General features: G+C 37.9%; 1 protein-coding gene across 2 annotated transcripts; it reads left to right on the forward strand.

Annotated features, from left to right (window-relative positions):
* Nucleotides 1–236: 236 nt before the first annotated feature.
* Nucleotides 237–6,568, forward strand: LOC112775548 (uncharacterized). 2 transcript variants are annotated; one of them, XM_025819247.3, is made up of 4 exons: nucleotides 237–1,358; nucleotides 3,467–4,590; nucleotides 5,506–5,906; nucleotides 5,984–6,568. In XM_025819247.3, exons 2-4 carry the CDS (start codon nucleotides 4,578–4,580, stop codon nucleotides 6,161–6,163), a joined length of 594 nt encoding a protein of 197 aa, XP_025675032.1. In that variant the 5' UTR covers nucleotides 237–1,358; nucleotides 3,467–4,577; the 3' UTR covers nucleotides 6,164–6,568. The 2 variants fall into 2 exon arrangements, with proteins under 2 accessions (XP_025675032.1, XP_025675030.1); XM_025819245.3 differs by having other exon boundaries at nucleotides 260–1,358; nucleotides 3,467–3,627.
* Nucleotides 6,569–14,765: the final 8,197 nt, after the last annotated feature.

The raw sequence follows: 14,765 nt of genomic DNA on the forward strand, positions 1-14,765 counted from the left end.
GCTAGTAATTTTGTTTTAAATTACCTTTTTGACTTGAGTTGCATGTTTAATTTTTTTAATTACTCTCTAGATAGTTAAATTTAGATAGATTTTTGTTTGTACATATTAAAAGTGCTTTGAATAGTTCATAATTTTGATTTGAAAGATAAAATTTTGGATTAATTTTAAAGTTGAATGTAAATAGTTGCATATTTTTATTAATTTCTTATTTATATGCGTATTAAAATGTTGAGTTAATTTCTGTTTGAAAAATAAAAAAATCGTTGTTTGTGCTGTGCACACGCACACTTGCTATGCGAGCACACACTTCCATACTACCCTTCTATCCGTGGCGTTTGTACAGCAGCATATGCATACGCACTATTGTCCATTTTTCTTTTCGTGCGTTGATGCGTACGCGCTCCCAATTCACCCTCCTCTGTTGGGAGCACCGGCACTGTTGGTGCGTCTGCATTCCCCCCTTAGATGAGAACCGTGTGACTCCTCAGTACCCCTCTCCTCCTTCCCCAACATTCATCCCTATCCTCTCCTTCTCCATTTCAACGCCCACCACCCACCAACGAACCAACCGCCGCCGCTCACTATCACCGGCGACCACCCAGCCGCAACCCTTTCTCTTCCCCTTTCATCTTCTCTGAGCCATCCAACACCCACCATCTTCCTTATCACCACCGCGAAGTTCTCTACTTCTGTTTCAAATCTCCATCATTGTCCATCCGCTCTGCAACCGCGGCTTTCTCCTTCCCTCTTTCTTCTTCTTCTCCTCACCTTCCTTCCGCAAGTCCACAACACCGCCGCGCCCCTTTCTTTTCTTCTTCCCCTCTTCTCACCTTCTCCGCGGGGTCACCACAAAAACCAGACCATCACTCCTTCTTCATCACCCTCTTCGGCCTTCCCTGACCGCCAACCATCACCGTCGACCACGACCCTCTTCCTTCTTCTTCCCTTCGCAGCGCCGCCGTCGCAACCTCCTTGGCTCAGCGCCGAACCAGTCTCCAGCCCACCAACCTCTGCTCATCTCTCCACGAACCCTGATCCACATCCATGTCCGAACCTTAGAGCCGCCTAGGGCGACTGAACCTTCGGCGACACCACCCAGCACGCCTCAACACCTTCACTGTTTCGAGGCCTCACCTCCGCGATTCCACCATCGCCGCACTCTTCTCGCCGAACCAGTTGCTGAGCACCACCGCACCCCAGGAGCTCACCCCTGCGTCTCAGCCTCTGTTCCGTCACTGCCGCTTCTGCCTACACCCCTGTTGAAGCCGCCACCTCTGGGCCGGCATCCCTCCACCTCTGCTACTGCACAACCCCTGCTTCCCCTGTTTTTGCATTTTTCTTTTCTGTTCTTCAAACAGGTTTTAGTTTTACTTCTCTTTATTTTCTTATCTGATTTACTTAGTTAGATTCGGATTTCTGTTTAGTGGATTCTAGGTTGTTAGGATAGGTTAGTTTAGTTTATTGGATTTTGATTTTAGCTGTAAGTGTTGAAAAATTCTGTTTGTTGATGAATATTGTTGTTCAGGTTGCTGTTTATGATGTGGAATCATAGATTCTGATTTGATTTTTCTGATTGAATTGATGGTTAAATTGCTGTTGAGTTCATTTGGTTAGTTGTTTGACCGAATTTCTATTGAACTTCTGAGATATTGCTGTTGGTGTTTGGGAATGGAAAACTTTCTTTGTTTGAAATTGGTTTCTTGAAGCTGCATAGTGTTTTTGTTGCTTTATCCTTGCTGAGGGCTGCTATGAATTTCGATTGTGATTGTTGCTATACTCTTGCTGATGGCTGTTGTTTGGAATGCACAATTTCTGGATTTTGTTTGTAGTGATGACAATTTTACTTAATGCATGAATTGAACTTGTATTGCTGCTATTTTGTGCCAATTTGAACCTAATCACTTGATTCAGGATGCTTATTTGTTTAAGTTCATGTTGAATACTTGTGATTGGGTATGGACTTCAAAGAAAAGAATGCTGATTGAGTCCATTATTTTTCTGTATTGTTGCTATTTTGGTGCTGTATCTTGAGCCATTATTTTCTCATTGTTGCTGGTTGGATTGATTTTAATTGTTTGCTCATGTTTTCTTGCTGGAATTGGCTTATTTACTTACTTCCTATGAATTCATTATGATTTTTTGTGCTTTTAACTGTCAAAGAATTCATATGGAATCTGAATTGATTGTTTGAGTTTGGGGAAATAGGCCAATTTACTGCTGAAATGCTGCCAGAATTTATCTTAATATGTTTTCAATATTCGTCTTTGATTCAATTAATTGATTGAGTTGGTATTTCATTGCTTTTGGTTTCCAACTGTTGTTAACTCTATTGAGTGACTATCCGGCTGATTGCTTCTTTGTTTTGGTTGTTGGATGTTGAGGTTTTTGCATTCACTACTCCGCTGCTATTCTATTTGATTGCCAAATTAAGCTGCGTTGTGTTGTTTGAGCAAAAAAGTTTTATTTGACGAATTTCTGTGTCAAAATAGACCCTTGTTTGCTACATGATCTCTGATTGCCTCAAGAACTTCTTTGCAAGTTTTGTTCATGCTTCTAACTTTCTTTGCTTACTTGTGATGCTAATTTACTTCTATGCATTGAATAGTTCAAGTGAATTTTTAAATTGACCATAAACTTGAAATTCTTTGGAAAATTTGAGCCTCTTTTGCATAAACTCACAAGATTGAAGGTTTTAAATCTAAGTGGTTGAATTGATTCATTTTATTTTTGCCTAACTCTCATTAAGTCACTTAGATCATGAGGTTTTCAATTCTTGTTTCAACTTGTGACTTTTATGCTTCCTTGGAATTTGGTGTTTGAATGTTCCTTGAGTAACCTATTCTCAATAGTTTTAACTTTCCAACACCAAATTGTTTTAATTCATGCCAACTACTTGTGATTGATATTTACTTGATTATGTGCTCTACACATACATGTGCATCACTTATTTTGGCATTTTGAATTGTTTAGAAGTGAATACAAACTTGCTTGTTTTGAAATTTTTGAAACTTTTTGGAATCAAGGAACTTGTGACTATGCACCTAACTTTTGATTTTTCTTCCATTTCTTTTACTAACTTTTCCCTTCTTTTTACATAACATTTAACTTTTGTTTTTTTTTTTCAACTAATTTTTTCTTTTCCTTCACCTAACTTTAAATTTTATTTTCTCTTTCAATTAACCATTTTCCCTTTTACTAACATAACTTAACTTTTAACTTTCTTTTTACTTTTCAACTAACATTAACTTTTAACTTTTAACCATTTTCTTTCTCTTTGTGCATAGTAACAATGCTCCTTCCTTCTTTTATTCTTTGAGAACAAGCAAGTTAGCTTTCCTCACGCTCTGAATTTGATTGGAAGATGTTTATGTTTGATTTAATTTGATTCTCATGTATGCTTCCATTCAAATTTTTATTATCTGTTCACTTCATATGCTGTTTTGTGACTTAGCTCTTTCCTTTTCAGCATCACCATCACTCTTGCAGCCACTCTATCGCCTAACCCACCAGCTGAAGGTGGAGGTGACACAGTGATGACTCCTTCCACTCCGCATGATCATGAGCACCGAGGACCGTGCTACATCTTAAGTGTGGGGTGGTTGTGTATCTTCAGCAAGCGCATTTTAGGTGACAAGCTTCATTTCTGAACACTTTTAGTGTAGTTTCTTTTTATGTTTTTTTGGTACTTTGTATATAATTTATCCTTTTGAGGAACTTTTTACTTAGCTTATTGCACTTTTTAATTTTGTTTGTACATAACTTAGTATTATATAGTAGTGATGCATATTTTGATATTTTGCTCTTAATTTTGGCTTGTGCATATGCTCTGTTGTGGATAATGTGATGATTGCACCGAGTTTGATTTCTTATATACTTGTTGTTCTGCGCTGGGATTCTTCCTCCGAGCTATAACTCGAGCAAGTGCTCCTTTGGCTTGTTGCTTCGTGCTCAGAGAGAATTCCTCGGGACTCTGTTAACGTCGACGTGGGACCTGCAAAAAGGACTCCGACGCCCAAGTTAGTAGGTTTCTTAAAAATGCGGAATGCTTTGTGAAAATAAGATTGGTATGTGATTTCTTAGTGTAGCTCAGTATTGAAGGATGTGACTTAGCTACACTTGGGGTTGTAGCTTATATTTATAGACTTTCGGGGACTGAGCTTTGTAACGGTGTGATGGGCGAATAGCCTGGGATTCTTGGGTTTGTTTTCCATATATTTGTTATCGTCCGGTTATAGTGCGGAGATCTTCGCGTATGGATATGAAGAGATATTTTCAGTTGTGCTTAATGCTTGGTCAATGATTCTGTAGCCGAAGTTGTTGGTATGGTATACAGCCCTCAAGCTTATCCTGTAAAAAATAGGTTGAGCTTTATTTCGGCTTTAGAATCATTGTGCGTGAAAATATAGTGTATACGGGCCCCCAAGATCAACTTGTTTTTTTTTGGTGGGCTGCATTTGGGCTTTGGTGCGCCATTTCCTCTGGTTATTGGAGAACGTGCGGGTGTTGGAAAAGATGTCTTGGTAACTTCCACTTGTTTGTTCTATGTTGTCCGCTTGTCTTCTGTTCTAGTAGAAACGATGAGTAAGAAAGGTTAGTCTTCTGACTTTTCACTTTTACTGTCTTGCTGTCTTTTTGCTTTCTCTGTGTTTTTTCTGTGTTGTCGTGGTATAGGTAAAAAGGAGAAAATTGTGATGGATAGTAATGACCCGTATGGTTGGGTAGATATTGATGTGAGAAATCGTGTGTCTATTTTTAGTTCCGCTGAGCTAATTTCCCAATTAAACGAATGTAGGTAGGTTAGAAATGGGGATCAGTTAGGGGTTAGGATTCTGCCTTGTGGTGAAGATGATAGAGTTTGTGAACGGCGTTTGGACAGGTCTTACTTCTATATATACACTTACATGTTGACCGAATTGGGGGTAAGGTTTCCCTTTTGTGATTTTTGAGTTTGGTGTATTATCACAACTTAACTGTGCTCCCACACAGTTGCATCCAAACTCCTAGGCTTTTGTCCGGGCTTTTGAGTGTCTGATGGGGTATCTTGAGTGCTATCCGTCGCTTGGTTTATTCTTTTCTTTGTTCCAAGCTAAAGGGGTGTGGAGGGGGGGGGGGTTGGGTTAACTTGAGCAGTCACCTTGGCCGAAGTATATTCAGTTTGTATAAACAGTCTTTCAAGGATTTCAAAGAAATGTTCGTTAAGGTGCAGATTGAGGAAGAGTTTTAGCCTTTCTTTTTGGACTCGTTAATGATTGAGAGATTTCCTGTTTATTGGTCTCCTGAGCCTAAACAAATTTTGGATTGTGAGGATAGAGTAAAGAGTGAAGAGTATGTGTTGGATTTTTTAATTTCTGCGATGTCCTCATCTGAGTCGCTATCGATATCAAGTATTTTGAAGCTGGAGGGAGATAGAGAGGCTATTGAGGAATATCTGGGTAATTTGTTGTGGTATTTGGTGTTTTGTGTTAATTTTGTAATGGTTGGTTATGTATGTTTCTGTGTTTGTAGGTGAGAAGGCTTCTACTCTTACTACCGCTAATTTAAAGGCATTTGTTTCAAAGACTAAGAAGAAAGAAAAGGAAGGCTTGTCAACAAATGTGAGGGAAAGCGATATTGTTTTTGATTGTTCAACTGCTGATGGTAGTCTGAAAAGAAAAAGGGGTGATGGGTCGTTGAGAGCTCTTGATCTTACTGGTGTTAAGGAAGATGCTAGGGCATTCACTGCGGAGGAGATTTGTTCGGCTCATGAGAGCCAGGTGATGCTTCACGGCTATAGAGATGGTCCTGAACGATCGCTGTGGTCTACTGGTTATCCCTTCATGGTCGTTTCGGACGAATTTGCCCAGGTTGATTCTGACGTAAAGATCATTCATGAGGCTGGAAAAACTGGCGTGGCCCGGTATTTGCAGGTAAGCGTATATACTTTCTTAATGCTTTGTTTGTTTTTCTTATATGATGTTACAAAGTTTGTGTATGCTCTTGTTAGGTCATTGGGGCTCGGTTGATGTCCATTGGGAGGACCTCCGAGTTAGATTCTATTTTGGAAGGTGATAATGTTGCTGCCATAAAAAAGCTGAAGGCTTCTTTGCAGGAAAAAGATGAGAAGGTATTAAAACTAAGGAATGAGTTGAAGGCTACGAGAGAAATTAAAAGAGGCAGGTACTGAGCTTACCAAGTTAAAGGAGGATTCAGCTACTGAGATTGGGAAATTAAACTCTAGGATTCCTGAGTTTGAGGAATAAGTGCTGTCTGCTTTTACTTTAGGTTTCGATCGAGCAGTTAGCCAGATTGGTGTTGTGGTGCCTGAGGTTGACGTCAGCATGTTGGATGTTACAAAGATTATCCAAGATGGGCAGTTGATAGAAGATGGGACATTGGGTGAGAAGCAGGATGAGAGTGAGTCAGTGGGGAAGGCTGATTAGTGCTTCCTTTGTATTTTGATGTTTTTCTGTATTAGTTTGTTTGTTTGAAAATTTGGATTTGGCTTGTTTGTTTCGCGAAACTGAAGTTTGGATTCCTTATTGGAATATTTTGGAATGTTTATCCCTATGTAGGGTTTGTTTGTTTGTAATGAGAGTAGTTGATAGATAGTATGGTCATTTATTATTAATTTGACATTCGTCATACATGGGGTGATGAGGGGTGAGGGACCTCATTAAACCCTCTCTGTGAAAAAAAAAAAAAAACACAATGTGGGAAAAACCACAGCAGTAAGAAAAAGAGTGTCTCCTCTTGTCCTCATCACAATTACATAAAGTAGTTTCTTAAAAATGAGATATTACAGATTCCAGGGACTTCGTCCCCCTCTAGTCTTTGTAATGAGTAGGCGCCTTTGCTAAGGACATGCTGAATTCGGTATGGACCTTCGCATATCACGGTGAGCCTTCCATGTGTGGGTGGTTTCCTGGCCTCCTCTGTTCGTCTGAGCACTAGGTCATGCTCAGCGAATGTTCTGGGTTGCACTCGCCTGTTGTATTTTTGTTTGATTATTTCTTGCATTGCTTTTTGTTGTAGCTGCGCTGTCTCAAACTTCTTCTATTACATCTAGCTCTGCTCGCCTTATTTTGTTGTTGTCGGATGGGATATTCTCGGCCCTTGGTGAGTTTAAAGCGATCTCAACTGGTATCATGGCGTCAGTGCCATAAACCAATCTGAAGGGGGATTCTTGTGTAGTTGTCTGTCTTGTGGTGTTGTACCCCATAGGATCTCTGGTGTTAGCGCGACCCATTCTCCTTTGGCCTAGCCAATCTTTTTTTTGATCACTTGGAGGATGACCTTGTTTGTAGCCTCGGCAAGCTTGTTCGTTTGTGGGTGTTCCACTGAGGAGAAATGGTGTTTGATTTTGAAACCCTGCAAAAATATGGCTAAGCTCTGGTCGGTGTATTGCCAACCATTGTCAGTGATAATTTCATGTGGTATTCCAAATCGGCAGATAATGTGTTTCCATATGAAAGAATGTACTTTATTAGCCCCGATCTTTGCTAAAGGCAAGGCTTCAATCCATTTTAAAAAATAATCAATTGCTATGAGTAAATATTTTACCTGGCCGGGGGTTTTTGGGAATGGACCGAGGATGTCAAGCCCCCATTTGTGGAAAGGCCAGCTTACCTCTGATGTGTGTAGTAGCTCGGCTGGATTTTGTATAATCGATGAGTGCTTTTAACAGCTGTCGCATTTTTGGACTTTGTTGATGCAATCTTGTTTTATTGTTGGCCAGTAGTACCCGGCCCTGGTTATTTTGGATGCTAAGCTCATCCCTCCTATGTGGTTGCCGCATACTCCTTCATGAACCTCGTTCATGATGATGTCGGCGTCTTCTTTGTTTACGCAACGTAACAGGGGTTGGGAGGACCCTCTCTTGTATAGATTGTGTCTGATTAGGGTGTAGGAGGCTGCTCTCCTCTTGAATGTCTTCACGTCTTTCAATCCTTCCGGAATGTCCCCAGTTTGTAGGTATTGTATGTATGGTGTTCGCTAGTCGTTTTCCTGTGATATTGAGAAGATCGAGTTGTTGCTGAAGCTCGGCTCAGCTATTGTTAGTTGAGATATGATAGATTCTTGTTGAGTTTTTCTAGTTGTTGCCAATTTTGATAGTGCATCTGCTCGGGTGTTTTGTTCCTGAGTTACGTGTGTGATTTTTATCGAATGAAATTGAGACATAAGTTCTTTAGCTATTGAATGGTATTTTTCCAATAACTAGTCTTTTACCTGGAACTGCTCAGTTACTTGTTGCACGATTAGTTGTGAGTCGCAATATACTTGAAGGTGGGTAACGTTGAGGGATTGCGCTAGTCTGAGCCCGACGAGCAATGCTTCATACTCGGCTTGATTATTGCTTGCCTTGAATGTGAAACGAATTGATTGATTGGTTTGGAGGTCTTGTTTGTTCGTGAGCAGTACACCTGCTTCGGATCCCTCTGAGTTTGAAATGCCATCCACGTATAGTTCCCACACATGATTTTCCTCTGTTTGTTTGGCTAGTACAACCACAAAGTCGGCCAAAAACTGTGCTTTCATAGCCGTCCTTGGTTTGTAGGAGATGTCAAATTCTGATAGTTCAATTGACCATTTTGTCAATCGTCCAGATGCCTCGGGTCTTAGCAGAACTTGTCGTATTGGTTGGCTAGTCCTGATCACGACTGGGTTGCTTTGGAAATAGTGCCACAATCGTCGTGCTGTCACTATCAGTGCGTATACTAGCTTTTCCATTGGTGTGTATCGTAGCTCGGTGTTTTGCAATGTTTTGCTGATGAAGTAGAACGGGTGTTGTTGTCCTCCTGTTTCTGTGACTAGGACCGAGCTTATTGCATTAGGACCGAGCTTATTGCATTAGTAGCAAGGGTTTACCTGGTTCTGGTTTTTGGAGAATCGGTGGAGATAAGAGTATTAATTTGAGCTTTTAGAAAGCTGCTTCACACTCGGCGTCCCATTTGAATCTTTGTTCTTTCTTTAATATGTTGAAGAAGTGTTGGGAATGTGTAGAAATTGCTGGGAGGAATCTGGACAGAGCGGCGAGCCTGCCGTTGAGTCGTTGCACCTCCTTGACTGTTTGAGGGTTCTTCATCTTTATTATTGCGTCACATTTTTCTTAGTTGGCTTCTATTCCTCTGGATGTCAACATAAAACCGAGGAATTTTCCTCCCTTTACCCCGAATGCGCTTTTTTCGGGATTTAGTCACATATTATGCTTCCTTAGTTGTGTAAAGATTTCTTCGATATCTTCTCCGTGATCTTTAGGTTATTTTGTTTTGATGACCATGTTGTCGACGTATACCTCGAGATTCTGCCCTATTTGTTTGTTGAAGACTTTGTCCATAAGTCACTAGTAGGTGGCACCTGCGTTCTTTAGTCTAAAAGACATTACTTTATAACAATAGTTCCCCATTTCAGTGATAAATTCTGTTTTATCCTGATCTTTGGGTGTATCAGAATTTGATTGTATCCTGAATATGCATCTAAAAAACTCAACACAGTGTAGCCTGATGCATTATCTACTAGTTTGTTAATGCAGGGGAGAGGGTATGCATCTTTGGGGCATGCTTTATTTAGATTTGTGAAGTCGACGCACATGCGCCATTTACCTGATACCTTTCTTACCATTATCACATTTGATAGCCAGGTTGTGAAGCGTAGCTCTTTGATGAAGCCGACATCTAAGAGCTTCCGGGTTTCTTGTAGGCAGGTCGACCTTTTTTCGTTTCCCATGTTTAGTTTCTTCTGTGCTATAGGTCGGACCTTGGGGTCGATCTATAGCTTGTGACAGATAAAGTCTGGGTCGATCCCTAGCATGTCGGTAGGGGTTTCTTGTTGTTTCATTTTCTCTGTGTTTCTTGCTGTTTTGATTTTTAAGCTCTCATTATAACATTGTCGAGCTTGAATTTGATCTGAGTAGACAGTTGCTGTTTTATCGTCATTTGCCTGAAATTTGACACAGAGATGGACAGTGGACACAATGGCACAAAAAGAGTTTAATGATGGTCTACCGAGGATTATGTTATAAGGGCTCAGGCAGTCAATGACCAGAAACAGGTCGTCTTTTGTTCTACAAAGGGGGTGGTCTCCTATTGTCGTTTGCAACCAAAAGCTCCCTAGGATGGAAACTCGTTCCCCAGAGAAACCGACCAACTCGCCTGAAGAGGATTGTATTGTGTTTATGCTGAGCTTCATTTTTTGGAAGGTGGAGTAGAAAAGGACATCTGCACTGCTCCCTGGACTTTTCGGACTAGGAGGTCTCCTGCTTGTATTAATATCACTACAGGGTCGTCAAGGTTGGTGGTCTTGGGTTTATGATCATTCTGGTCTTGGGTTGAATTTTGATTTTTGAATTTTAAATTTTGAATTTTGAATTTTGAATTTTGAAAACGTCAACAATATAAGATAAAGATTTGAAAAATATTTAAATTTTGAAAATGTTTGATTTTTAAAATTTTAAATTTAAATTTTGAAATTTGAATTTTAAATTTTGGAATTTAATTGAAATTTGAAATTTGAATTCGAAATAAGATAAGATTTTGAAAAAAATATTATTTTTGAAAAAGATTTGAATTTTGAAATTTAACACTAAGATAAGATAAGATAAAAATTTTAAAAAAATTTGAATTTTTTTATGCAAATTTCGAAAATTCAATTAAAATAGAGAGAAAAGATATTTTTGAGTTAAATGAGGAAAGAGAAAAACAATAAAATGACACCAAACTTAAAATTTTTAGATCAAAACGAAGAAAACAGCTAAGAACAACTTGAAGGTCAAGATGAACACGAAGAACAACTTGAAGATCAAGATGAACACTAAGAACAAATTTTTGAAAAATTTTTAATAACTAAATAAAAATCAATAACCTCTTAATTTACGAAAAAGCAAAAATAAAAACAAATAAACAAGCAAAAAAGCAAATATTTACAATAACCAATAATAAGGCACGCGTTTGCAATTTTCCGGCAACGGCGCCATTTTGACGAACTGATTTCCTATCGGTAAAGAAATTCACAAATATAATCGCGTTGTAAGTATAGCTCCTAAAGCAACAGAAAATCTTTTCGTACAAATGTTTGGTTGTCATAAGTAACAAACCCAATAAAATTTGTAAACCGAAGTATTCAAACCTTTGTCTTCTCAAGGAATTGCAGGGAAGTATGATTTATTATTGGTTATGAAAAACAGTGTTTTTGGGTTTCAAAAGGTTTGAACAAGGAAAATAAATTGCAGGAATTGATAAATTAATATCTAATAAAACTCTTGGTAAGGTATGAAAATTTGGAAGTCCTATCCTAGTTATCCTTATCGATGGTGATGAGAATTGAGTTTTAACCCCACTTAGTTAATCTTTACTAAAACAAAGGAAAGTCAAGTGAACTAATTAGTTTGATCCTCAAGTCCTAGTCAATTCCTAAGAAAGGACTAGAGTTATTGGAATTCAATTCAATTAGCAAAAATAACAATTATCAATCACGATGAGTTTGATAACTCAAGAGTTTCCAATTAATCAATTAAAGCCAAGAATATAAAAAGCTAAATCAGAATCATAAATCTGAAATACCTCAGTTGCATTAATAAAAGAAAATCAATCTAAACATAAAGGGCTCATAAGCCAAATTGGTAACATAAGTCAGATACGAATAAAAGCATTAGAATAAATAAAAATATAAAAGGAATGTTGAACCTGAGAAGAAGTTGAAATCCTAAATCCTTTAAGAGGAATCCTAATCCTAACACCTAAGAGAGAGGAGAGAACCTCTCTCTCTAAAAACTACATCTAAATTATGAAAAGTGAATAATGGAAGACATGTTAATGAATGGATGCATTTCCCTACTTTATAGCCTCAAATTTGTGTTTTCTGGGCTGAAAACTGGGTCAAAAATAGGCCAAAAATCGCCCCCAACGATTTCTGGTATGTACAGGTCTCAGGAAAGTGACGCGAAAACGTCGTCCACGCGTTCGCGCAGATTGGGTTTTTGCCAGGACGCGTCCGCGTGATCCACGCCATCGTGTCACCTGGCTTCGGAGCAGCTATGACAAATTATATATCGTTGCAAAGCCTCGGATGTTAGCTTTCCAACGCAACTGGAACCGCATCATTTGGACCTCTGTAGCTCAAGTTATGGTCATTTTAGTGCGAGAGAGTCAGGCTGACAGCTTTGCAGTTCATTCAACTTCTTGTATTCCTTCCACTTTTTTATGCTTCCTTTCCATCCTCTAAGCCATTTCTGCCCTGTAATCTCTAAAAACACTTAACACACATATCAAGGCATCAAATGGTAATAAGAAAAGATTAAACATATCAAAATTAAGACCAAAGAAGCATGTTTTCAATCATAGCACAAAATCAGGAAGAAAAACATAAACTCATGCAAATCATATGAATAAGTGTATGAAAGATTGATAAAATTCACTCATTTGAGCACAAGATAAACCATAAAATAGTGGTTTATCAACCTCCCCACACTTAAACATTAGCATGTCCTTATGCTAAGCTCAAGAGAAGCTATAAAGGAGTGAAGAGGAATGGTAAAATGTATGAAATGCAATCCTATCTATATGAATGCAACTAAATGTGAAATGATTCTACCTACTTGGTTAAAAATAAATAAGTTCTCCATGACAAACATAAATCAAATTCCACTAATTCGAATCATACAGTGAAAACAAGTAAACTTGTAAGAAGATAGTTCATGAAAGCAGGGAACATAGAATCAAGCATTGAACCCTTACTGGTAGTGTATATCACTCTAACTCTCAAGTGTCTAGGGTCAATCACTCTACTCTTCCCTAGTCATGCTTTCTCAACCTTGTTCTTCATCTAACCAATCAACAAATATTTAGTATACCAATGCAAACATCAAGAGGTCTTTTCAGTGTTGTAATGGGGTTGAGGTAAAGGTAAGGATATATATATATATATATAAGGCTAAGTGAGCTAACAAAGTGAATCCTTGATTAGTCTAAGATCTCACCTAACATATACATGCTTTATATAATTTAAAATGCTTTATCTAGCTACCCAAATTTTTCCTACTTTTGTATTACATGCTCATGTATCAAACTTATTTTTGAATTTTGTCCCATGTGCATTGATTCTTTTTATTTTGCATTTGGGGTAATATTATTTTTCTTCTTTTTTTTTGTATCCCCTTATTTAATTACTTAATATTTTTTTTCAATGCACATGGTAATTTAATTATTTTGATTTCACATGAGCATGCTTCCCAAATTTTCAAATAACTTATTCAATTTAATTCCCCTTTTTTGTTTTTTTTTCTATCATCCCATGTTCCCATAAAATTTTCCATACTTAAATTATACACAATATTTATCTTAAGCTAATCAAGGATTCAACTTGGAATTTTTATTTTGTTTTTTTTGCTTAAGGCTAGTAATGTGGTTATGGAATAAAGGGGGTTAAAAAGCTCAAAGTGGCTAACAAGGGTGACATAAAAGGGTAGGCTTATTTGGGATAAGTGAGTGAAAACAAGTAATGGCCTCAACCATATGCAAGCATGTAAATACACTAAATAATGGACATATAGAGAAGAAAACACACAAGAATAAAATATTTATGGTTAACTAATGTAACCTTGTAATTAATCTCAAAATCTCACAGGTTGTGTGTTCTTTGACTCAAAAATCATGTTCCAAATACAACTTCAAACAAATTTAACACATAGAAAATTTTAATTTTTTTATTTAAATTAGTGAAATTTTTTTTTTCAAAAATAGGGTCCTAGAAAGAAACTTATTATTTTTCAACCAAGCAGTATTTAAATGCAAACAATCAACTACACATGCAATCTATTATGCAATGCAACAATGAACAAACAAAGAAAATAGAATATTGGTGTTGAGAATAGAATAACTAACCCGTGGAGATCGGTATCGACCTCCCCACACTTAAAGATTGCACTGTCCTCGGTGCATGCTAAGATGTACAAGTGGACGGACTGCTCCAACTGATGCCTTTCTCTATAGATTGTGCAGATTGACTTGCCTATCTCCCCATATAGAAGTTCTTCCTTTTCCCTTCCTCGGTGGCCATCCTAAAAGAAGAGAAAAAGGGAGAAAAGTAACCCAGAAATAAAGATAAGAAAAATAAATAAAATATGGGTTGGTAATGCCAAATAATAAAGGTCTCAATTACATGGTAGCTACAACATGCAGTGAGAAAACAGTAGAAGCATACGGCACATCAATAGTGCAAGAATTGCAACAATGGGGAAGAGGGTGTGGGTAATGCAAAATAGTGTAAGTGCATATCAATGCAAAAGGAATATCAGTATTATAAAAATTAGCATTGACGTATAAATAATAATACCCAATTAGAATAAAACAAATCATGAAGCACCAGAATAATTCAAAAATATGTAACAGTTGAATGAGAAAATTTTAACACCAATGAAAAAAATAATAATTTTAGAAAATAAAATAAAAATATACCCAAAATTAAAATGCAATGAATGAAAGTATGCAAATTAAGTAAAATAGAATGAAGGTGAAAAAGAATGAGAAGTGAAAGAGATAAAGTAAGAAAGAAAGAAGAAAGAAGGAAGGATAGAAGAAATTAGGATTAGAAAAGAAAAGATAAGATAATTGGCGCTGATTTGGATAAGTTGTGCGGCGCAGGTGACGCAGACGCGTGAGTGACGCGGTCGCGTGGTGTGCGATAAGGTCAGGTGACGCGGACGCGTAGGTCACGCGATAGCGTGGCCTGATTTGTGCGATTGGCGCAAGTGCAGCCTCGCGTTCGCGCAACTCTCTATTCGAAACTCTTTTCAC

This window comes from Arachis hypogaea, chromosome 19 (assembly GCF_003086295.3).
Source record: "Arachis hypogaea cultivar Tifrunner chromosome 19, arahy.Tifrunner.gnm2.J5K5, whole genome shotgun sequence".
Taxonomy (NCBI): Eukaryota; Viridiplantae; Streptophyta; class Magnoliopsida; order Fabales; family Fabaceae; genus Arachis; species Arachis hypogaea.